General features: G+C 44.2%; 1 protein-coding gene across 5 annotated transcripts in view; it reads left to right on the top strand.

The window, feature by feature from the left end:
• FAM13A (family with sequence similarity 13 member A) overlaps positions 1-21,285 on the top strand; it is a 134,855-nt gene extending 113,570 nt beyond the window's left edge. For all 5 annotated transcript variants that reach the window (XM_035113462.2, XM_035113461.2, XM_035113460.2 and 2 more), the window contains 11 exons: positions 96-246; positions 8,455-8,668; positions 9,377-9,515; positions 10,290-10,371; positions 10,494-10,714; positions 11,104-11,187; positions 12,768-12,863; positions 15,744-15,827; positions 18,153-18,349; positions 18,624-18,725; positions 20,481-21,285. In XM_035113462.2, coding sequence (XP_034969353.2) covers positions 96-246; positions 8,455-8,668; positions 9,377-9,515; positions 10,290-10,371; positions 10,494-10,714; positions 11,104-11,187; positions 12,768-12,863; positions 15,744-15,827; positions 18,153-18,349; positions 18,624-18,725; positions 20,481-20,607 — 1,497 coding nt within the window. In that variant the 3' untranslated portion in view covers positions 20,608-21,285. The remainder of the gene's footprint in view (positions 1-95; positions 247-8,454; positions 8,669-9,376; positions 9,516-10,289; positions 10,372-10,493; positions 10,715-11,103; positions 11,188-12,767; positions 12,864-15,743; positions 15,828-18,152; positions 18,350-18,623; positions 18,726-20,480) is intronic.
• Positions 21,286-25,823: the final 4,538 nt, after the last annotated feature.

Genomic DNA, 25,823 nt, shown 5'->3' with positions numbered 1-25,823 from the left:
TGCGTCTGTTTTGGTTTTTTCTTCCCCCTCTCTTGCACTGAACATTGCAAAAACAACTCTGTGAATTTGTTTCTTGTTCTGGGGGATTGTTGCAGAATTCAGGCATGAAGATCCAGGAGCACCCCAGCATTCCTGAAGCCAAATTACAGAGGAACCAAGATGCCGATGGCCAAGAAGAGAGCTTTGTATCCGAAGTGCCTCGACTGGACCTGACAGCCTTGTGCAGTGACAACAACAACTGGGAAGGTAGGCTCACACGAGTGAGAGAACTCTCTCAACGGTGTGGCTATGTGTCTTGTCTTCCCCCTTCCCCTTGGTGACTGACCTGCAGCAACAGGAAAGGATGTGGGGACACATGGCTTGGAGAAAAAGAAAGTGAATGTCCATGTCTTTTTATTTGCCCTTTTTACTTGCTTAATCACGGAGCAGCTGGTATTCCTAGCGGTGTCACCATGCAAAACCCAGAGCATCGGCATTATTTTGCTTATCTGGAGGGGATTTCCTTCTGCTTTTCCAAGTTCAGATAATAAAGATGAACACTGGACAAAACTTGCTTACTTTCCCACTCCAATAGTCCTATGGAACTTGCATGAAATTCCTCTGTGTGTGTTATGTGTTTTCCCCTGTATGTAAAATTATGTTGTTGTTATTGTTGATGATGATGATAACAACAACAACAACAACAATTAATAATAAATAAATAAATAAGTTGTATACCACCTTATACCCATAGATCTCAGGGCGGTCCACACCATAAAATTACAATATAAAAAACCTGCAGTGTTTGGTAGGGTTTTCCCTTGCTTTAAATATCTTAAATTGATTGTGCTTCAAATGATCTGGTTGCTCTTTCTCAGCTTGACAGGACAGAGATGTTTTGCATTAGCCCTTTTAATGGTTTTCATATGTCTGGACACACACAGGCACACTTCCACTGGAATATCCACTGGGAGAGGAAAAATCACTTTCATTTGTTTACATTCATGAAAATTGCGGTTTTGGATGGGACATTTTTATCTTTCCAAGAAAGGGAAGCTAGGAGTGGCATTTTTCTTTTCTGTGAAACGGCTGTTTTTGTGTCCTCATTGCCAGAGTTTTCTAAAGCTTAAATTGCAAGGGAAATTTTCAGTAATGGTGCTGAAAGGCTTGTATTTGGTCTTGTTATTTGGAATGCAGAGTTTGGGGTTTCTAATACCCTGTTTCTTCTGTGAATTTTGAACCTTCCTCTTACTATACATGCAATTAAGGGTAGCTTATTACCGAGTTCTCATATTTGTAAGTTTGAGGGCAAGAGCAGATACCCTCTTGCCTCTACAAAAGTGAAGCAAACTGTGTGGGAAAATTGTATTTTTTAGATAGACACCTTTTGGAGTTTATGTCAATTTATACATGCATGCTACTTATGTTATCAGTTCAGAATTTTAAAGCAGGGTTGATTAAGGCAGCTAAATGCAGATTTGCAATACCAGCAGTTGTGGGTGTTGCTGACGGAAGACACCAGGCGACATGATTTTAGTTTTGCAAGCTGATAATTTCCTAGATGTGCCCCCCCCTCCCCCTTGGGTCTAAAGTGCTTCTCATCTTTCATTATGTTTCCTGAATATTCTAATGAGCCGTGCCCTGGAAAGGGACAGTTGTTTTTCATCTTTTCAAAGGTGACCTGGATGAGAGTTCCTCTGTCAGCCCCCTGTGGATTCAGCTGTCCGTAGTTGAACCAAAGCATTTCCTTCCCTGCTTTGAAGTCTAGATATTAAATACCAATAGGGCTGTGGCTGGGGGAGAGAGGCTAGAGGGCAGTTGAGTCTTACCTTGAGATTCTCACATCCTTTGAGGCAGAAGTTCCTCTCTACGACAGGGACATTTTAAAAGCGAAAGCTGTAAGCAACGCTTATTTCCACAAGGATGCTTCTGTGTCACCCACCCTCCTGCGTGATATCCTGGGAAAATATGAGAGTTATGTAAGGGCTGAAAGAGGTGGTGTCAGTTGCAATCTCATCTTACCGTTTTGTAGCCCCAAAACAAGGACTGCGAAATGGTGTTGCTGCCACCCATTTGGTAAATAAAGAAACCCAGGAGCATTTCACTTAGTCCCACATTGTCCCCTTCTTTACCGTACCATAATTTGTGGCACAGAGTGTCCCCTTTCCTGCAAGACAGCTGTTGAGGGGGACCGAGGGAGGTGTGGCGTCAATGTTATACGAGCATCCTCACTCGCCACATGCCAATTTAACGTACACTTGTGGAGATTTTCCGTAGAGTTCGTATCTTGAAATGTTATCACTGTCTGCAACTCATCACGTTGCGGAAGATCTTCCAAAAAGTTTTTTTTTCCCCCAGTTAGGGTTCACTGAGCAGAAATTGGCACTGAAGCAAGAGACTCCTTCAGCATAACCCAGGATTGCTTGAAAAAGTTTATTGGATGTGTGTGGAACCATATCAAGTAGCAAACATGCAGTTATAAGTATAGCGGGTATCATTGATTCTTTATCACTGCACCTATGTGATTTTATACATAGCGATGGTGATTTTATTTGCAGGGATGTATTTCAGGAGGACACTAATAAAGGAGTAAAACACTTTGTAAGAATCTGGAAAAGCAAAGGACAGTGGTTGGCTCCCAAGTACATTCTCAAACTTTGCAATGCAAAGGATAACTTCCAACACATTTTATTGGATAAGCCTGTTTCTTAGTGGCTTCTCTCTGCATTCTGACACTAATCACTTACAATAATTCAGTGAACTCCGTTAAACTCAGTGGGACATATGCTATGAGTAATGTCCATAGGATTGTTCCGCACGTGTAACTTGTGATAGTTCACTGGAACTGTTTCTACTGAGCTCAGCACTTGGTAGCACACTATATTTCATAGCAGGAAATTCACTGATTCAGCTGAGATAAATGCTATGGGGAAATGCCAAGCAAAGCACCACCATTTTGGGCTGGCCTTGCTAGCCAAGCCAAAAATTGTGTTGAAGGTTCTGCAATTGGGGTGATTGTCTGGCATCCACCTATGCTGGCTTTTTTATTTAAAAAAATGTAGGAATGTTAAACTCAACCACCATTCTCACACCAATGAGCCAGAGTATGTGGCTGCTCAGGCCACTTACACTGAGCTTCCCTTGTGGCACAGTTTGCCACTCGCGTTTTTATTTCTTGGAGAAAGTTTTCACCCAGTAAGAACCAATAAGTGGTACAGTGGAACCTCGGTTTATGAACACCTCGGTTTACGAATTTTCGGTTTACGAACACCGTGGACCCATCTGGAACGGATTAATCCACTTTCCATTACTTTCAATGGGAAAGTTCGCTTCAGTTTATGAACGCTTCAGTTTTTAGGAACAGACTTCCGGAACCAATTGTGTTCATAAACCGAGGTACCACTGTACTTTTGAATCCATACATAGTTGCACTTCATCTGCCCCTTACAGTAATATTGTCCAATTTATTTTACTCCTACAAACACATACTGTATATTCCGGCGTATAAGACTACTTTTTAACCCAGGAAAATCTTCTCAAAAGTCGGGGGTCATCTTATATGCCAGGTCGTATTTCTTATATGGCGAGTATATCCCAAACTCTATATTTTAACTGGAAAAGTTGGGGGTCGTCTTATACGCCCAGTCGTCTTCTACACCGGAATATACGGTGCGGTATATTTGCAGAGGGGGCAGGGAGGAGAGCTATTTATTCCTACAGTCCCCGTCCCCCCGCAAAAAAAAAAAATCATTTCAACTGACCAGCTCCCAATTCCCTCTCCTTTTTAGCATGGTGCTTTTTGTTTTCTATGGAACCACAATCTCACAACTATTACTACTCCCTCCTCTTGGCTACCCATCACCAAGTGCCCCCACCACACTTGGTGATGGGTCTCATAACCCTTAATCCCACACTAGACAACCCATGCTCGTTGCTACATTTCTGTTGGAACCCTTCTTGCTCGCCCCAAAACCCATTAGTCCTCTTGGCCTTGCTTACTGGGACAACTTCATATTGTAGCTTGAGCATTTTCAAATGTAACTAAGGAAGAACTACTTTTGATGTTCCCATCCACTCAAGGATCACATAGGGCATGGGATAATGTCACAGTGCTCTGTAGCCGATCCTACTTGTCTGTGAGGCGATGCCACTGAACGGAAGTTCAAACAAAGGGAACATTTTCAAAAGGCATGAGACGGCCTTGCTAGATTGTAACAGTTTGGCACTGCTTCAGATATTTTGGAAAATGAGCTAGTAGTTATTGAATTAAGTGCTGACAGCGACTAATTTTTCAGTCCTTTTTGTGGTTTTGCCCTATATACAGTAGTTGCTTATAATTTACACCATGTGCAATTTGTTCTGTTTTGAGACTAGGATTTTTGTGACACTGATGGCATCTATATAGTAATTTTTACATGTATACAGTTAATCCTTAAATATGTTGAATATGTTAACTATGTTGAATATGTTAAATATGTTGAATATGTTAACTATGTGAATATGTGGTGTTGTTGTTGTTTAGTTTTCCTTTGTGGGTGTGAAATAAGTAAATGTTTCCAGTCCTGAAATTAACCATACTGACCTGTTGAGTTTAGAGAGGGTGGCATGCTGTATGGCCTCAGATGCTTTTAATGCCTTCCGTGCTGCTATCATTTGTCACTATGGAGGTATTAAGATAGTTAGCACTTTCATAGGCAGTTGCAGGCAAGCCTGTAGAGCTGATTGCAGAATCATGTGATAAGCTTCCATCTAACTTTCAGAACAACCAGTTTTTACAGCTTTAGGGTGCGAAATCCCTGTCATTTTCCTCCAGTTGCTTGGTTTCTGTAAGTGTACCCCAGCTGGTAAAACAGAAAGAAGTATATAACTGCTTGGAAGCATGTGGTTAATTTCCAGTGGAGCAAATTCAGTAGTTATTTCTTACCTTTACTCTTTGCTGGCATATTTGTAAGAACTAGTTACTAAGCATGTAGAAATGACCTTGCTATTGACAACACAGTGGCCAGTCAGATGTCTCTGGGAAGCTCAGAAGCAGAGCTTGTTCATGAAGACAACCATTCCCTGTTATCTTTGCCCAGCATCTGCCACAGGACTACCGCTGTAAACATGGAGGCTATATTAATAACTAGCCATTAAAAGACTTTCCCTTGCCAAAATTTGCCCTGGCATTCTTTCCAGCCATAAGCTGCTTCCCACTGCCTACATCTCCTGCTGGAAATTCCACAAGCCCTCTACAACATATTTTTCAAAAATGGTTCATCCAGGCCAAATTCATCTCTGCTTATGTTGTCAGCCTTTGCCAAATGACCCTCCCATTCCCTCCCTTGCTTGCTTAAAGAATAGCAACTCAAAAACTGGGAAGAAGAGTTTGCAGCTGGCGTGCTAGGACAGAGTGGAGGATAGATGATATGGGATTTCCCAAATGTCAACAGTATCCCTGTTGGATAACCATTTGACTTGGAGCTATTTATGAGGAGATTTTTAAAAAAACTAAACAAGTTTTTGGGCAGTGAGTATTTTCAGGAGTCATTTCGCTGCCTAAGGCAAAGGACAAAATGGCGTCCCCTCATTCCATGTACAAAAATTCAACTGGACTGCCAGTTGGATTTTACCTCAACACTGATGGTGGGGCAGCATCCTCCACCATACTCAAGGGCAGCAGGGCAGCTTAGGGGGCACAGAGGGGCACAGACAAGAGCAGAGATAGGGGATGGGTTTAATTGTAGCCCTTCCAGTTTATCTGTCCATCAACATCAAATGATAAAGCTTTTCCATTATGTTTGGGGCTGAAGGTGAATGTTGGAAGCATGAATGTTCTTCTATTTTTTTATTTTTTTGTGGGGAAAGGGGGTGAAGCATATCACGCTGCATGTTGAAAAGTGGCTCACCTGGAAGAAGACTAGGCCTAATCCTTCTCCCTGATACAGTGGTACCTCGGGTTGCAGACCCGACCCGTTCCGGGGTGCTGTTTGCGCCCCCAAAAGTCCACAACCTGAGCGGCGCTTCTGTGCATGTGTGAAGCACGCAGAATGCCTCTGAGCATGCACGAAGTGCGCAGAATGCTTCTGCGCATGCGCGCGCAGCAAAACCCGGAAGTAAACACTTCCGGGTCCGCCACCTTTGTATCATGAAAAAACGCAACCCACAGCGAATGCTGTATTTCAGTTTTCTCATACAGGGAGGCTTTTTCTGTGGGGAAGTGTTCAAACATGTTTCAGCAGTGTGGATCAGGAGTATCGACCCCTTGATTATGCTGAATGTATAAGCTGGACATTGATGCAGGAAAGTTGGCAGTGAATGACTGTGGGGTGGGGTGATTTAGCTGGACGCAGCAAAAGAGTTCCAAGTTACTAAAGCCAAAGACCTGGTGACTGACTAGTACAAGATCAGAACTAAGCACTTTAGAAGCAGGAAAAGCATTATTTTTAAAGCTCGATAAGACTTTTTGTAGCCGTTCCACTTTTTCCTAAAAGTTGTACCATTTGGGGGGCAGTTGCTGTGTTTTGACTCCAGAGTTCCCTTTCAGACTTACAAGTTCAAAGCCACAAATCTTAAACCACCTAATCCCGAGAAGCTAAGTAGGAGCATGCAAACCAGCTTAGTAAACTATCCAAATGCAGAATATTAAGAGTCCTCGTGGGATCTGGTGAGACTGGTCACAAGACAAGGCATTATTTTTCAGTGTGTTCCAATACACTTGATCATCCTGGTTTCCTGTCTTGATTTATTCCCTTTCTCAATCTCTCACACAAAACTCACCACATGTTATACTTCAAATTGGCCAATGAAGGCCGGCCACCAAATAAGAGCTGATTTGTACTCTGTGGTGCTAGTCTGAGATGTGAAAATGGGATTGGTTGAATCTAAATATTATAGCCTATTCATTATTTCACAGAAGGGTTGGGAAAGAATAGGGGTAAATGCCTGTTGCCTGACCATTCAAAGTAACAGAAGCTTGGCTGCAAATGCAAGGTAGCATAAGGTTTGATGATGTCACAAAGGAAAAGAGGGAGGCTTCAGCAGAGCATGCTGGGAAGGCACGAGTGGCCAACCTTGGTCAGGTAGACGGTCTCCATCTTTGGGAATGCAGGAGGACTGACATGGGACCTGACATTTGTGGGACCCTTGCTTATGTTTGGGGACCCTTGCTTATATTACTGTAGTCTCCCAACAGCTGTTATATGGAGGTGTCTTTACTGAGGTTTGCCAGGCATGGAATGCTTGGACTCTCCAAGATCCTATGTCCTTTCCAAGTTTTGATTCCTGGGTTTCTTTTCCTGTGGTTTCCATAGATGGAACCTGATGCTTTAGATGTGCAAAACCGCTGAGCTATGGCCCAAGTCCCTGTATCAGTTGAGAAAGCAAGGGATGGTCATTTCAATGCTGAATTAAAACATGATAAAAGCATGCAGAGGCAACAGTCACCACCCCTTTCAATCTGTAGTTACCACTTTAGTAATAGCTTCTTCTAGTTGGATAACGGTACAGGAAATCTCAAAACAGATGCCACAAGCCCATTGCCCAGCCCTGTTGCTGAACATCATGAAATGCATTAGGCCGTTGTAGTTTTTGGTGGGATTGTGTGTTGAAGGTTATTATGGCTTTATGGTCATCTTAGGGCCGTTTGTTTTTATGCAGTATGAACCAATTCAGGAGGCACCAGCTAATATGACTTGTAGAATTAAGATGGTCTGAAGATATCTCTCTGGATCTCAGGGTGTGTGTTGTTGACTTGTGTCTGTGATCAGCGTAATTCAGCTGTGTGCATGTTGAAAATATCGATACATCCCACTCTTAAGTGGAGCAGCAATCCATTCATCATCTTCCCAGAGATTGACTGAAACAAACCTGACCATAGAGCAGCCTTCCCCAACTTGGTTCTCCCCATGTATTTTGAACTACAAGTTCCATCATTCTTGGTCATGGGCCTGTCTAAAACATCTTGATGGCACCAGGCTGGTACTAACCTTACACTCAAAATAATGAGTGAAGCCCCCCCCCCTTTCCTTGATTGGCCACAACCCAAAATAAGGTTAGGCACATTCCAGCCTTGTTTATGTATTATTCTTCACCAACGTCCCTTTAAAATGTGTGTTATCATTTCAGGTTTCAGCCTTTCCCCTTAATAGCAATATTCCTGGCTCTGATTTCTTCTTCACACCACTGTGTTGCCAGTTCTAGCAAGGTTCAGGGACCAACAGAAATGGCATGATAATTAGCGTTGATCTAGGGCAGCCTCTTCAGTCTCCAGAGGTTGATGGGACTACAACTCCCATCATCCCTGACTATTGGTTGAGCTGACTGGGGACGATGGGAGTTGTAGTCTTAACAACCTCTGAGGAACCCAGAGATTGAGGAGCATTTGTCTAGGGGAACTGGGAAACAATCCTTATTGACCATGCTAGAAAATAAGACCTTTTCAACTAAAAAAAACAGTAAATAATCCATCGTTGCTCCCTTCCAATTGATTTCCAGAGCCCGTCCCTGCCTTTTCCTCCTGGCAACATGATGGCTTAGATTCCAACGAAGCTCGCCTCTCTCCTCAGGCTGGCCGCCTCATTCGCCAGCTGCTGGATGAAGATAGCGACCCAATGCTGTCCCCTCGTTTCTATGCCTACGGGCAAAGTCAGCTGTACCTGGATGACACAGAAGTACCTCCTTCTCCTCCCAACTCACATTCATTCATGAGGTAGGTGGGTAAGTGGTCACGTCAAAAAGACCTCAGAACAGCCTCCAAAAAGGCCAGAATAAGTACCCCTGCTTTTATTGGAAAACATAGGTGCAGTGGAATGAGGAATGTGGCTTCCCCCTCCCTGGAGAATCCTGGGAACCATAAATTGCTAAGGGTGGTGGGAGTGTTATCTCTCTGAGGGGTGGACTACTGTTCCCAGAATCCTTTGGGGGAAGCTACGTGCTTTTCTCTTCAAGTGAGGCATCCCACTCTTGTTTTCTCATTTCCTTTTCCAACTGATGCTCAGCATTTCATGTCTTCTGAACACGCTTAGTCCTCATTGGGCTGCTTTTGGTGTTGGTTGCCTTCTTGGTTTCGTTTTAAAATATTTTTCCTACTACTACCAACTTCAGGGTTTTCTTGAGAATGTCAGTACCTGCCTCTTGTAGACCCTGTTTTGATTTCATTTCTGTCAGTACTCAACACCTGAGTTCGCTATTGTAGACTTGAGACTGCGGTGGGGCAGGGAGCATCTTTTAATGTCTCGACTTTTGCCTGGAGAGATGCTGCGAATCAGAATATACAAGTTCTGGGCTAGATGGACAGATAATCTGACCTGATATTATTAGGCAAGTTTCCTTTGCTCCTGTGTAAGGATCTTGTGTAATAGAGCCTTCTTTCCTGTTAACACCAATTAATTCAACCATTCCCTCGCCTTCATCGCAGGAGAAGAAGTTCTTCTTTGGGGTCTTATGAAGATGACCGAGAAGATCTGACACCAGCGCAGCTGACCCGCAGGATTCAAGGACTGAAGAAAAAGATCAGGAGGTTCGAAGACAAATTTGAAGAGGAGAGGAAATACAGAGTAAGCTGTCCAGTGTCAGTTGTCCTGAGGGATCGTATTGCTAAGCGGCAATTTTTGTGTGGGAGTAGCAACCAGCAGGGGAAATGATTGACAGCCTTTGAAGACCTTTCATTCCTAGGCTCCAGTCCTGTGCCTACTTAAGTTGGGAGCAAGCCCCATTGAACAGAGGTGAAATCACAAACTTCTGAGTAAATATGCACAGGATCAAGCCATTGACTCTTTTCAGCTGGCTAAGGAACGCTAACAGATTTGCGTGCAGCAAACAGCTTTTGGGGGTTTTCGAGGTTGCATTTCTCTATGGTGGTGTCTGTTGCCCTCATACTTGGGACACTTTGAAGAGTCTGTGACATTTGCAGAGAGAAGGTTTGCTTTTTTAGAAGCAAGTCCAATAAACAAAGCGTCCATTGTTATTTCCTTTAGAATATTACCTATGCTAAGCAGCACTCATAGAGTAAGTAAGATGCCAAGAGCATGCAGAGAGGCTACCCAAGTCTTTTGTGCAACCACCAGCCCCAACTTCTGTGACACATGCAAAGAGGTTCCTGGTAGCCAAAAGGTCCTTAGCTGTTATCCAGCTTTCATTGGAGCAAATAAATGTCTTGAATGCAACCCTTGCTTTCAATATCTGTCATCTCCAGTAATTTAAAAAAAAAACTCCCCATTGTTGTTTGGTGTGATGGATATTTGTCTTTTGTTTTGTGATGTTTTAAAGTGAGTAAATAAATCTGGGGGGAAATAAAAAAACTCCCCATCTATTTGTCCTCCCCCTTATAGCCATCACACAGTGACAAAGCAGCCAACCTGGAGGTGCTGAAGTGGACAAATGACCTTGCAAAGTTTCGGAAGCAGCTGAAAGGTGAGATATTCTAGCACGTGAACTTCAAACTCATCATAATTGTCCTGCGGTGGTTCCATCTGGTGCCTGTCCTGAAAATACACACTCTCCTTTTATTTATTTTTTTCCTCTTCCAAAACTAGAGTCAAAGCTGAAGATGTCAGAGGAAGACCTGGCTCCTGTGATGCGTCAACGTAGCAATACACTTCCCAAAAGTTTTGGCTCCCAGCTGGAAAAGGAGGAAGAGAAGAAGCAGGATGTGTCTGATAAATTGACTAAGCCAGCAGTGGAGGGAACCCTGGACACCATCCAGAAGAAGCTCCAAGAGAAAAGGACCGAGGCAAACCGGCCCGAAGACATTAAGGTACACATACTCTGGATGTGGGTACTGGGCATGCTCCCCATCCAGCATGTGATTGGCCTTTTGCCTAAATGGGGCTGCCTTGCTTAAGATGAAGATTGACAGCCCAAAATAACATGCTGGCTTTTTAGATGTTTTCTCTTCTGTTTGCTGTTATGTATTGCTTATCGTTCATTTGGTTATTATTGTTATTTCCTGAACAATGGTTTGTATGAGGTGTGGCAAATAAAATGAAACAAATAATGGGTATTGCGAATCAGGATCTTATGCTCTAGACAGCTCCTTTTTGAGGGATTGGGAACGGGACAGGGAAATATTAGGGATAAATTTGTAGGAACCGCAGTAATGCGATTGTTTCCCTTCTGCCCTGCCCTTGCTTGCTTTTTATACAGGATATGACCAGAGATCAGATAGCAGCAGAGAAGGTAGCTCTCCAAAAAGCCCTCTTGTATTACGAGAGCATCCACGGAAGACCAGTAAGTACATCGGCATCCATGTAAAATGTGTCCCGTATTGGGTCGCTACAAACTACGAAATGGCAAATTGTAGGAAAGTTTGCCAGTTTCTCGAATCTGTGCAAAAGTGCAGCAACTGATGACTTGGCTCGGTAGTATGGAGTGGAGGCTTGCCCCTGAATGCATCGCAGCAACATTTTGTCACTACTTATGGTCCTTTGTTCAGGGAAACAGATAATTAGTCAAAATGTCCTCACAGTTTTGAAAGTGACTGGTAGCAATGTTTTTTAAAAAATCCATCTCCACCCCACCCTTTTTCTGGAGTTGTTATTTTCTCTTAGGAAAAGGTTCTGACTTCTTAAAATATTGTGTTGTTGTTGTTTGTTGTTTATTAAATTTGTATACCAGTATACCATCCTTCATCCATAGATCTCAGGGCAGTTCACAACATAAAAAAATACAATATAAAAACACAAAATACATTTCCTCCAGTGTTGATCCTTACAAAACTATGTTGATGTTTCGACAAGTAAGGAAAACATTTTGGAGGCATGGAGAGAGCCATCGTATAGGTTATTTATGGCCAAAAGCTGAGTGTTGTTTTCCCTCGTTTGCAGTTCTGATAACGTTTTCTTCTTGTCTGATTTTTTTGTTTTTGTTATTCTTGAAATGTGTGCTACTCAAGCCATTGTTTAAGCATTACAATTGCCTTGTTTTTATTTTTCCTCCTTGGAAGCAGTGTTTCATAGCCCCACCTAACAACAGGGATTTATTACTGTCAGCACTTCCATTATAGATTTCAAAGGAGGGTTACAGGGGCAATGAGAAAAAAACCTGTTTCCAATAAGTAATTTAACTTGTCTGCCTCCTCTGAAAAGCCAGACACTGGGGGGTATAAATCCATGCAGAAGTTAAATCTGATGCAGTAATATAAATGCAGAGAAAGACACTAAACTGCTTCCAGAAGCCCTGTTTTCATGACCTCTCACAGCTTATTATGCTTCTCTCTTTGCAACATTTATGTCTTCCTTGTGATTGACAAAGCTGCTTGTTTTCCTAAAGTTGCTGATTAAAAAAAGCAGAAAATAGGCAAAGGCTTTTTAGATAACATGGAGGCAAGAACCGACCTTCAACTCAGACCATTGAAAGGAGCTAGGCATTGTTGGTTTTAGAATAAGAAAAAGACCTGCTGATCAGACAACCAGACGCTTACAGGAAGCTCCCAGACAGAACAGGAGTGCAGTGTCTCCAGCAACTGGTATTCAGAGGCATATTGCCAAACTGGCAATAAAAATGAAGCCTAATTTAGAACTGCAGAAACGGTACTATAGACCTGGGCAGGGCAATCTGCCCAGCGGGTTGAAGGTTGGAGAAATGATGGCAGAGAACCCATGTTTTCACCAGGTTTCTTGGTGGATGGGAGAGAGGGGTTAGCCTCCGTTTTAGTTTCAGCACGTGCCGAGGAAGCGATAGTCCTGCCTTCTCGCAGGAGGTTTGGCAGAGGACAGTGAAATAGTTGGTGCAATAGTCACAGTCTGTTGCTTCCTGCAAACCCCATCACCACGCATCTCAAGCAGCCAACTGTGTCTTCGTCATTTCAGGTAACGAAACACGAGCGGCAGATGATGAAGCCCCTGTATGACAGATACCGCTTAGTCAAGCAGATCCTCTCGAGAGCCAACAGCATCCCTATCATCGTGAGTATAAACCTTTTCTGCATGGTTAGCTTGAGTGGACCTTGTCTCGTTGCTGGCAGTGAGAGAGGGAGAATCCTATCTTTGTGCTCCTCATTGGACATAATGTCTCAGTCGCAGCCATTTCCCCCTGTATGGTAGCAGCTGGATGAGCATGTGCATAGGAAGAGTAAAGAGGGCCGACCCTAGCGTTAGGTAAACTGAGTTAACTGCTTCAGGTGGTGGACCCAGAGAGGCAGAATTGTGGGAGTCCCCCTTCCCACCTGGCCACTTCCTCCACTGGCCTGCTGTGCCTTTTCTGGCCATTCAGCAAGGCCTGCCTTCCATCTCCTCTGCCCTTGCCTCATTCCAGCAGATGGCGCAGCTTTGAAGAGGCTAAAAACAGTGCTGAGAATTAGGGGGCAATTTTCGAAGTTGCTGTAGGTTTAAACTCCCCCCCCCCACCGGCCGATCCCCAATTTTGGGCACCAGTTAAGAGTTGCAGCAATGCCACAGCCAGAATGCTTCACTCTAATGAAGGACCTTGGGCCGTCCTAGACGGAGGAAGGAGGTGGAGGTGGAAAGCCATGCCAGCACTGCTGGGACAAACAGCAGCAAAACAAGAAGAAGAAAGTAAGCGGGGGGGGGGACCACTCAAGCAGCACAGTCTCTTGTGTTAGCCTTGGGTGTAAAGGCTTGGCCCCCTGGCGTTGGGTACTTCTGCATGGGGGTAGCTGTTGCTGCTGATTCAATCTCAGAAGCCTTGGGGAGAAGATCTTCAAGGTGGAGGCAGCTTTTCACAAAGAGATCTTAGCATTGCACTGTGGTCCACGCCATGCTAGTAAGACAGAGAACAGTTCAAGCTCTTCTCAGGATGCAGACACCTGAGGTTTGGGTATGCTGAATGAGGATGACCCCTGGGGTCTAAAATCTCAGCCCCCAATATCAGTGGAATTCCTTGTCCATAAAGAAGCAGGCAGTTCACCCAGCACATTTACGCCCTCGATTTGCTATCAGCACTGTAGAGTTAAGATTCTGGCTGTTCACAAGGGAGACTGGGCCAGGGACTTGGCTTACGATTCTTTGAGGGAACCAATGTCCCTGCCCAGTTGGCCGTCCTTGAGACTCCTTTGGCTGAAGGGAGGGAGCAATCGACATCCTGTTTTTTCTGACCCATGGAGGAGAAAGTACAGCAAACAACTACAGTTTCCTCCACAAACACAGTTGTGCTAGCAGAAGAAGAGAGAAAGATCCCACTTGAATAGAGTTTAGGGCATCTCCCCCCCCCCAACTCAAAGACACATATTTTAATTTTGCATTACTGTACAATCTGTACAGACTTCCAGAGAGTCGTCCACTTTGGCACTTAAAAAAAATACCATAGTACAAAAGGTAGATTGCAAATTGACTTTTCAGCTGATACAAAATTCCACATTAAAAAAAGAAAAGAAATGGAACCTAAAATTCTATGATTAGGGGAAGAAAATTGATGTCTCAGGGACATTCTGGGGAATAGCATTTTTCCTGGGTGGCAGCATTGACTTGAATCCTAAAATAACTTAAATAAATTCACAGACAGTAAGTTTCCCATCGCCTCCTTCCCACTGCAATGGCCTGCTCCTCCCAAAAAGCCTCTCTCAGGGAGTCAGGGGTCTCATGAGTCATGTGGGATGGGAATGGGGCAGCAGAGACAACCAGACAGGAAACTTGTTTTTTTGTAAACTTCCTTAAGTTAGCATGCCTCTGACCCAAGCTTTGATTTTTTAAAAATTTATTTTTTTGAAAGAGGAAACTGGCACAGTTTGAGATTATTTGTTCCATGTTTTGTCAAGCGGGGGGGGGGGGCAGTAGTTGTAGGAGGGGGAGCTGCCACGTTCTCCTGACTGCAGGGCGTAATTGTTGAGGAACACATTTGAAGTTTGCCTTTGTGACCGTGAGGACCAGCTAAACACGTGATTTCAGAGCAAGAAAAAGGGAGAAAATGTGCCAGTTTCCACATTGGGTTAGTGCATCTCTTGAGTGCACTGTGAGTGCTGCTTACCAGGCCTTCTGACCATTCAGCCAGTGCAAACAAGAGATACTTTCCTCTTACTTTCCGCCTCTTTATTTTCATGAATGAGGGTTTATTTTCATGAGCCTCTTTATTTTCATGAATGAGGGTTTATTTTTACTAGTTTGCTGCTGCCACACCAAGCCTTGGCAGGGGAATAAAAGGTTTCTATTCAGATGAATGGATGGGATGCCATTTGGGTTATTGGGGGTTGTCACATTTACCCTGATAAGCACACGCTTCTTCTGGGCCCAGGACACCACCCGGCAAAAGATTTCTCTTCTGCAGGTCCCTTTGAAAGCAGGAGGAATTGCACAAATGCAGTCTTCAGTCCCATTAATTTCAGCAAGCACTTATGCAAGGGAAAGCTCTCTGAGGGGTTGTTTTGATTCCATATGCATGGAATCAATGTCGTATTTCATATGATCTATGACAAACATCTGAGTATCCAGTCCTCTGCAGTCTGGGTCTCGATATTGCTCACAACCATACAGTTCCATTTGAGCATGTCTGAATAAGGCAGCCCCTGATTGTGCATCAGAACTGCCTCTTGCACCAGAGCCTTTTCATTGAGGTTCATTTGCTTAGCCTCGGGAGTACAGTGCAGCCATCTTTCTGCATCTAAAAGCATAGTGGGTAAGGCAGCGACTAGACAGTGTTTCCATATTGCCTGGAAGGATGATGACAATAATAATAATTGTTGTTGTTCGATTCGACCCTGGCACTTCTTAATTAAATGCATTCTTGGGGAGACTTTTAAAGGTTTTAATCTGGAAATGAATGAGGAATGAGAGTTAGGAGAGATGATGGAGGAAGGGGTCATTATGTAACCTGCTTGTTAACACCTGTCACAGGGTTCCCCCTCCAGCAAGCGGAGAAGCCCTTTGCTGCAGCCAATTATCGAGGGTGAAACTGCTTCCTTCTTCAAGGAGATTAAGGTGAAAAAAACCTCCCACTGCTAACTCATTTGCTCAGCCTGCATCACTTCCCTTCTCCCACAATGAAAGTGATAGACTCCCCCCTTCCCTCCCCCCCCTCTCTCTCTGTACATAATTGCTGGTTCATCTGTCATGTCTCCAGGAAACAAAACCAGTAGCTGCTTTTGTCTGGCTTCCTTTGTCCACATTCTGCCTGTCTCTGTTACATCTGACCCTTCAGTGCCTCCCTTCCTCCTCCTCTTTTGCCTTCCAAGTACTTTTTGATTTGCAAAATGCACAATTTATTACTTGCACCCTTGCCGCCTTCTCCTTCCTAAGATGCTGTTTTTGCAATTATTACTGCTTACCTTTCTTTGGCTTGTATGTTGGGCCTTGGCCCAGATCTATAGCTGTAGCAGAATAATGTGGTAGAGTTCTGAGGGGGCAAGAATAGACCATACCACTTCAGACTGCAGGTAGAGGGATCTCTTTTCCAAATGTCTCCACTTGAATAGAGTTCTGCGAGCTTTCTACTCCAGAGAGGGTTGCTTCCTTTTTACTTAGGAAAATGTTTTTGAAAAGGTGATCACCTCCCCTGCCGCACACACACCCTCTAGTCTGGACTGATACAATCCATTCTGCCACCACATTTTGCCCAAATCTGCCCTAGCAAACTTAGGACTTCTCTGCCACGCTTCATACTTACGGGAATTGTATCTCCTCATGTGACACACACACACACCCCTCTCCATGATGTTCTCAGTAATGGTTTCATACCTTTGTAATGGAGAGCAGCCTTCCCCCAGCTAGCACTGGTGGGAGCTGTGGTCCAAATAATCTGCATTTGTATACTCTTTAGAGGCAGAGTCTGATCTTACTGGCACAATTCCTAAGCGCTTAACATGGGCTGAAGGAATCCTTCAGGAACGCACTAAAGCCGTTTGTCTGCATCGCCTCTTCCAGGACCAACAGCCCCTACCCCTTCCTTTTCAGTTCCCAGATATGAATTATTTTAAGATTGAACATGAATGTTTAATACAAGTTTCTAATGACTCAGAGCATGGGCGTAGCCAAGGGATGGCAGGGAGGCAGCTGCCCACCCGTTAAATCAAGTAAATCAATAAAAAGACTTAACTTACTGAGGTTCTGCCCCCTCATCATAAAGCCTGCTCCACTAACATAAATCCTGGCTACACCCATGGCTCAGAGTGATGGCTGCTTTTTTGGTTCTGCCAAATCCCAGTTTGCACGTTCCTTGGATGAGAGCAAAGCCTTGGCAGCATTTGCTCTGGGAGCGCTGCAATTAGAGGAGAATCTGAGCTCTCCCACCAGCCCTTGGAGCCAGCTCACAGTGGTGGCCTTCGTCACTGGCTTCAAGCGTTCAAGTCACTCAGGATGAAGCGATAACCTGTCCAAAGTTAGAAATGTGAACTTCCACAGCAGCATTCCCCCCCCCAAAAAAATAATTAGTTAAGCTGTTCAACTTAACAAGGCAGAATAACCAGGTGTTCTGTTTCCTTGCTGCGACGCAGGGATAGGAATGGATTTTGAAGGGCGGGACAGCTCTACGGCAACACACCCCACAACCCAGCAACTCCTGAGTTTCTCCCCATTCTCCATCATCCCTTGACCATGTGGGGGGGGGGAGGCCCCAGCCACACCTCACTCCAGGGGCAGAACGTGAAGGAAGCTTGTGAATCGTGCTAGGAGAACCTCTTAAGTCAGGCATCTCCAAACTCAACCCTCCAGATGGGACTACAATTCCCATCATCCCTGACCACTGGTCCTGTTAGCTAGGAATGATGGGAGTTGTAGTCCCAAAACAGCTGGAGGGCCGAGTTTGCAGGTGCCTGCTCTAAGTCATTATCTGGCAGGTGTTATCCAATTGCTGTTAGAATACCTCCCCCATCAGTCCCAGGGATAATGGGAGTCCAACAATACTTGGGAAGGTCACCAGTTCCCCAACCCTGCTCTAAACCAAGGGGGGGGGAGTTAACGTCCTTTTGGTTCCCTTCTTCTCCTGCATTTACCTTGCCCTGACATCATTCTAGGAGCTTGTGGAGACTTCTTTAACAAGCTGAGGCTTCCATTACTTAAGCTTTGCCTGCCTTAGGATATACAGAAGTCTTGGAAGTGGTCTCCATGCAGCAGCCATTAGCACATCCATCAGCTGTGTATTAACGCTTGCAAGGGGCCTTGGGCCTGATCCAGCAGGGATCTTCTCGCAATCTGGCGCTACAGACCGCTTCTTTGTGTGTTTGGAATATGACCGTGTTGCTTCTAGGAATGCAGCCTGTAAAGGTAGCGCAGGCAATGGTAATCATTGGTGCCAAAATGTCTCTGCAGGAGGAAGATGACGGTTCTGAAGAAGACAGCAACACAAACCCAGATTTCACGGTCACCATAAAGCCGGACTTCAACGTGAGAAGTTTCTTGGACCATCTAGAAGATGATGGCGACGGCTTTGTTTCCCCGGTGGATGATAGGATTGCTTCAAAAAGCAGCCACGATACGGGGCTGTCAAATCTTCATGCTGCCTCCATGTATGTCAGGTTTCTGGCTGTCAGATTCATGTTCTGCGTACTGTGTGTTTGGGCTAAGGTGGCAACTAAAATTAGGAAAGGGATCTATAATATATAATTGTTACTTATACTTTCTTAGCAATGGGAGCTGAACTGTGATAATCACCATCTGTCGCGTGGCAGTTATCACTTAAGGTTGTTTTGTTTTGTTTAGCTTTCTGCAGTATTTTTGTGTCTCTGTTTGGGTGTCCGCTTTTGTTTTGATTTTCTTTTCTTTTTTCTTAACATTACATAGGCCAGAACTTGTAGAACAGCTCCAGGAAGTTAGGGAGGAGAAGAAGAGAATCAGGAAAAAACTGAGAGATTTTGAGGACAATTTCTTCCGGCAAAACGGAAGGTAACTTTATTTCTCTTTTTTATCCCCAATCCTTCACTTTGCCATATTAGAACCTTTGTTTTATTTACCATCATATTCAGGAAATGTGCATTTACTTATCCTTTACAATGCAAGGAACGTTGCTTGCATCTTTACCACAGGAGTGGGCAACCCATGACCTTCTAGATGTTGCTGGTTTAACTTCCCATCTTCCCTGGCCATTGGCCATGCCGGCTAGGACTGACAAGAGTTTGAATCCAGCATCATCTTGCAAGGCCACTGGTTCTCCATCCCCACTTTATAATAGTGGCATTTCTTTTATTCATGTATACGTGGTACCCCCAGGGAATCTCTATTGTCAAAACCGCCTTGGAAGCCAAAGAAGCCACAAGCTGCCTCATTCGGAATTTACTTCCTGATATGGGTTGAGACAGCAGCATTCCTTTCTAGACTGCTGAGCATCAGAGGAAACCGAGAGCAGCATTGGTGCCAACCCCACCTTCTCATGTTTACCCTTTGAAAATTCTTATCCTTCACAAATGTCACAAGCCTATCTAAACGTATGTGCAGATTTAATGTAAGTGCGCAAGTCTTGTTTCTGAGAGAAGGTGTGTGAATCTGAGAATTGTTTCCAAAGGCAACGTGAAGTTTCTATTCCGGCCCTGGAATGAAAACAGACTCTGCCATTCCATTTTCATGTCACGACAGGCATTGTGGTTCACAAGAGCCCACCGTGAAGTCTAGAAAATTTCTTTTTAAAAATAGTAGCCAAACTTCTCCGTTTTCAGACAGGGAACCAGCACCATTCATGTAAGGAATATGTAGACCACAAACTTGACATGAGTCAGCAGTGTGATGCAGCAGCTAAAAAAGCCAATGCAATTCTGGGCTGCATAAATAGGAGTATAGCATCTAGATCTAGGGAAGTAATAGTACCACTGTATTCTGCTCTGGTCAGACCTCACCTGGAGTACTGTGTCCAGTTCTGGGCACCACAGTTCAAGAAGGATACTGACAAACTGGAATGTGTCCAGAGGAGGGCAACCAAAATGGTCAAAGGCCTGGAAACGATGCCTTATGACGAACGGCTTAGGGAGCTGGGTATGTTTAGCCTGGAGAAGAGAAGGTTAAGGGGTGATATGATAGCCATGTTCAAATATATGAAAGGATGTCATATGAGGAGGGAGAAAGATTGTTTTCTGCTGCTCCAGAGAAGCGGACACGGAGCAATGGATTCAAACTACAAGAAAGAAGATTCCACCTAAACATTAGGAAGAACTTCCTGACAGTAAGAGCTGTTCGGCAGTGGAATTTGCTGCCAAGGAGTGTGGTGGAGTCTCCTCCTTTGGAGGTCTTTAAGTGGAGGCTTGATGGTCATATGTCAGGAAAGGGGGTTGGACTGGATGGCCCTTGTGGTCTCTTCCAATTCTATGATTCTATCATAGCTGCCAAGTTATCCCTTTTTTTAAGGGAAATTCCCTTATGCTGAATAGGCTTCCTCGTAAGAAAAGGGAAACCTTGGCAGCTATGGATTCTATGTCCTGTCCACTTTCTTTCCTTCCTGTACAAAGTTGTTGGTTGGTTGGTTTTATTTAATATGTATGCCGCCCTTCATCCGTAGATCTCAGGGTGGTTCACAACATCAAAATATAATATAAAAGCCAAAATGCATGATTAAAACAAAGGGAGGTGGGTCCACAAGCCCTTTCCCCTAGTAAAGCAATCCCTCCGATTACAACGTCTTCTGAAAAAGCCTTTCCTTCTGCTTTCTTGCAGGAATGTCCAGAAAGAGGACCGCACTCCTATGGCTGACGAATACAATGAATACAAGCAAGTTAAGGCCAAGCTGAGGCTGCTGGAGGTCCTCATCAGCAAGAGAGACATTGGCTCCAAGATCATGTAACAAAGGCACGCTTGACCTTGCCAGTAGAGTTAAGAAGTTGGCCGAGCCAAAGGAAGGATTGCTTGAAGAACTCAGCGAGGCCCTTGTTCTGTGAGGGCCTTCTTAGCAGCAATCCCGGGGCTGTGTCTGACAAGGAGGAGGGTCCTGCATCTTTTCTTCAGACTTGGGGGGGGGCTCTCTTGCCTCCAAGCTGGTTCACCCAAGCCAGCAGGAGGGGGGTGAGGTGGGTGATACACTCAAAAGACTCGCCACCCACCCCACAAGGAAGGGTCCTTCTGCTTTGATCAGCCTGCGACTTGTGAAACGCTTAGACTAACGAGAGCCTGATTTTATGGCTTCTCCTGCGTGTCAACAAGAGAGAGGTGAACTAGTTTGAGTTATCATGAATCGCCAAATAATTGTCTGTAATTGTCAGACCAATAAAGCACCCAGGTCTGTTCTAATGCGGAGGAGCTTGCATCCTGGGGTGATTCTGTGGCTTTGCAAGAAGAGGCGACACCTCCTCCTCGGGATCTCGCGCTCGACTGCAATCTCAGCTTGTTGGGGCCGCGACTTTTCTTAAGGTTGCCCTCAGTTGAATGTTTCGAATTGGTGGGAAAGCACTGTGTGCCACCCTTGGCCTTTTTTTAAGTGAGTGGAGAGAGACGTTTTCTTGTTCTCCTGCTCCCCCTCCCCCCCCCCAAAAAAAGATGCAGAGAAGAATAAGAGCTGAGAGAAATGGGAACCTTGGTAAAATCTGGTTTAGCAAGTTAGAGGGAGCCCTCAGAGTTGAGGCACAGATTGCATCCCTAATCTCTCCCATGCAGAGATGTTTTGAATCTGGGCTCTGGATTCCAAACTGCGTCCTGAAAATCCTCGGGACCTTAATAGAGATTAGTCAAGATGAAGGTCAGTAGCAGGCAGGCAGGCACGCTACCCTGAAAGAATTGTGTCCCACATCATTAATTTTCTCCTGCAGTGGTGGCATCATTCTATAATGCACTATTGGTTCATGTGGAGTCATGTTGAGATGCACCAACTTTTTGCAGTGGTTCATTACAGTTGTGCAGAGGTTTCTCAGCAGACAAATTGGATGCAGAAAGGGTTTCCCAGGGTTAGAAAGTGTGGAAAACCTCTGAGCACTCTTTCCTTGCTGCTGCTTTTTAAGGAGAGTGTCGGCTTACGGCAAGGAGCCCTTACGACTGTTTATCTCCCCCCCCCCCCCGCCGCCGCCGCCGCCCTCCCAAAATCTTAATGGGATCCAATGATAATGAGGCGGCAGCATTTTCCGTTGATGTTTGTAGCCGCACCTTGTCAAACGCGGCTGTCTTGTTGCTGTACTTTCAAATAGCTTGTGTAAAAATCATAGGTACAATGATGCACTTTAGAGAGACAGAGAAGAGTTTTATATTTTTTAAGAAAATCGAAAACCAATTGTAAGAAAGCGTAACCAAAACAGTACTTTAAAGAAAGAACAAATCTTTCGTCTACCTGACTTTTGTGTGTGTGTGTTTTTTATGCTATTCTTTTAGTAAGGAAAAAATAATGTCTAAAACTCAGCTTTAAGATTCGTCTAGAGAAGCAAGCAGCTAACAGGAATCAGCAGAAACTTTTCTAAGCACCAGCCCTGGAGCCTTTTTTTTAATGAGCACTTGATATAACGAACAGTGTCTGACCGGAGTTCATAGAAATTAAATGCCCCTCTGAAGTGAATAGCAATTACTAAGATTATCACAATCAAAACTGATGCAAACATCATAAATGTGGGCCTGGTTCCAGAGAAAACTGAGCAACTTAACTCTGTGAACCTTATGGGAGTGGAGGGCTTTAGACTCGTTTTTAAAGAGTCTAAATTTATGCCATGTGGAAAACTGCTTTTGAAATTGAGGGACATCCCCAAAGCAGTTTGTACTATGGTTTGTGCAGCGGCAGAGGCTCAAAAGCAGCCAAAAATTACATTAAGCCAAGAGTGAATTGCTTTCATGTGACCTAAGCAGCTGTTCAAACATGACTTTTCTTACCGAAATTGCTGCTTGATAGATTTTTAAAAAACAAAAAAAAACAAGTGTGATGTGTTTATGTTAAGATCTGGGGGGGGGGGGCGGACCGATTGACGTAGTACAAATGAATGGGTGAAGGAAGGTGTGACTCTTTCCCTCCCAGGAGCATGTTTATATATTACAAAATGCTAATATAAATGAGGTCGAGATGTTTATTTTAAAAACAAAATGAGAATGACACGTTAAATGAATCACTTAACAAATATAAATGCCTAGAATTTTTTTTATATAAAAAAAGGAAAACTTGTAATTTGTTCATGGGTTTACACTTGAACAGTCGAATCGTTTAGCTTTTTATACATTAAAATAAATGTGGAGCAATGAACACATCTTCTCCTAATCTTTTTGTTAGGCTTCCAGGTTTGTGTATGTTATATATGTGCATCTATTTGCAACCCCGAATTGCTCTTCCCAATCACCAGAATGAAAGCACTTGTGGACTCGAGAAAGCAAAAACTGTGGGTTAGTGGTTTTTTCTCATCCTGACTCGCTGGCACAAGATGGCAATTCAGGCCTGGCATAGAAGCCAGCTTGCCATGAGGCGGTGGTCCTGGGGTCAGCTCAGCTAGTGGTTTGAGAGCAAGAACTTGCCAGAGATTCCTGAAGCTCTCACACTCCCTCCCGCCATCTCCTTGCCTATAGAAGAGAAGAACCAGATGCTTAAATGAAACAGGATCCTCCCCGACAATGGAAGAATAAACCTTTTCCGAAGAGGTTCCCAGGTTTGGGGAGAACCAACAGGATCTTGTAATCAAAAGTGCCTGTGGTGAGAGGAGCAGGTAGAAATGGTGGAGGCCTGATCCTGATCGTTCCTTTGGACTAGCCATTAGAGGCTGTGGGGGTAGAAGAAATACCAGCATCTTGGCAGTGAGCGGACAGCGCTTTCCTACTCCTAGTACAGGAATTCCTGGATCACTTTCTTTGCAGCTGCAGTAATATATCCATCAAGCCTTCGGATACTTCCAGCCTAGCAATTTATCCTGTATGTGGGGTTTTGCTGGGGAAAATTTGCAGTATGCTGAGTTGCCCTCTTGGCTTTTGCCTGTGGGTACAGTGGGAGGGAAGGAAGGGGGGGGCGAAACTGCCGATGATGTGACTGTGATCAATGTATCAGGTACCGAGGGAATCTTAATTCAGGGTTGGCTCTCGTTACGACTTCGCCATACAAAAGGGGATTCTTTGCTAATTTAGATGCTGTTTTAATCTCCATTAGTATTACTTTTAAGCAACCTTTTCCCACTCTTACCATTTTAATTCATTCTGTAGTTAGCTGTGTATTATTTCACTTAAGAGAGCAGATTCAAACAGGCAGGCAGGTGTGTGCTCCAGTCCTCCATGCACCTGTGCCTCCTCAAAATGAACCTGATTGACCGCATGTTTGAATGGAGGATCTGCACACACAGCATCATCTCCCTGCCCTCTTTCTGAGGCTTAAGCTTTCAAAGTTTTCCCCATATGAATGCACAGGTGCCCTCTCCAAATTAGTTCCCAAGTTTCTTGAAGGGACAGCTAAACTGGTATAAAATTGTAGTCTAGAAATCCTACCTCCAGTCTCTACTAGGGCTGAGCAGAAGGTAGTTCCATGATTGAGTGGTAGATTTCTGGGTGATTTGCCATCGATAAGGGTTTCTGACTCCCAATTGTTTTAACAATAGCAAAAACAGCTTTCCCCCCAGCTAATTGGACTGCTGAAATAAAGGACTGTGAGCTCAGTTCAGTTCCAATACTGCTTACAAATTCCTGTGCTTAGGATGTGCTCAGAGGCACTCTTTTCTTTCATTCGAATGGTATGTATTTTGCACCTGGCTCTCGCTAGCAGATCTCTGGCAAAAGATAAAGTAGATCTGACAAACCTAACATCTGTCCACACCCTTGTAACAAATTGCAGTGAAAAAATCACCCTTGCTGTTTCCCACGTTGACAGTTTTAACAAATTGATTCTGCCCCACTCATTAAACGGAAATCATGTTGGGAATGAAAATGCCCCAAACAGAAATTCTGCTGCTGCTTTTTCTCTGTGACACTTTTGAGAAAATTGTATTCCATCCGTGCTTGAAATGAATGCTTTATATCCTTTGTATGGCTCCTCTCTAGGCAACTTTGCTAACAGCTGTCCTGCAGGTACTATGAATTCTCTGAAACATCCCCGATGCCAAAAGAAACTGAACAGAGGAGACTTGCAAACTTCTTTGAATGTCCTGTGGAGAGGGGTATAGCCAAATCTTTTACAGCGGCAAGCAAATTGTGCTCCACCTCTGTAACAACTCTGCAGCACCACTGGGTGTCAAGGTTGCTTAAAAGCAGGCATCTCCAAACTGCGGCCCTCCAGATGTTTTGGCCTACAACTCCCATGATCCCTAGCTAACAGGACAAGTGGTCAGGGATGATGGGAATTGTAGTCCAAAACATCTGGAGGGCCGAAGTTTGGGGGTGCCTGCTTCAAAGCATATACAGTCATACCTTGGGTTAAGTATGCTTCAGGTTGAGTACTTTCAATTTAAGTACTCCGTGGACCTGTCTTGAAACGGATTAATCCACTTTCCATTACTTTCCGTGGGGAAGTTCGCTTCAGGTTAAATATGCTTCAGGTTAAGTGTGGACTTCCAGAACCAATTAAGTACTTAACCTGAGGTACCACTGTATTCCAAGTGCTATCTGTGCCTGTTCTCAGCCCTCTCTGTGGACATTACTACGCACTGACAATCTCATGTTCTTATTTTGTGTCTCTATGTAGTGAAGGATCTAGTTATGATATAGGTGTCAGGGACATGCATGAGTGTCATTGAAATAGGAGGACAGCACACACAGGAGATGTTCCCCTGACTTCAACCCCTTTTTTTGAGTTTCATGTACTGATTACAGTTGGAAAGCTGAAAACAAAGCCAATCATATCATGCAGCTGTAATAAATGCCTTTGTCAGACTTCAGTCTAGGTTTCAAGAGCAACCACCCAACTTATTCCTGTTCATGATCTGCTTGGTGCAGCTGATGAAATCTTGTGCGCTCTGTGTTTACAACCACTACTTAGCAAAATTCAATCAAAGAACTGTGGTGGGTTGTTGTTGTTTTTTAAAAAATGTAAACCTGTAGACATATATGATATGTGTGTGTGTGTGTGTGTGTACATTTTTCATACAGGGTTGTATTTTGTATGAAACAGAAAAAATAAAACCTATT

Source organism: Zootoca vivipara, chromosome 9 (assembly GCF_963506605.1).
Source record: "Zootoca vivipara chromosome 9, rZooViv1.1, whole genome shotgun sequence".
NCBI lineage: Eukaryota > Metazoa > Chordata > Lepidosauria > Squamata > Lacertidae > Zootoca > Zootoca vivipara.
The sequence above is the reverse complement of the archived record's forward strand: the minus strand, read 5'-3'. Positions and strand labels throughout refer to the sequence as shown.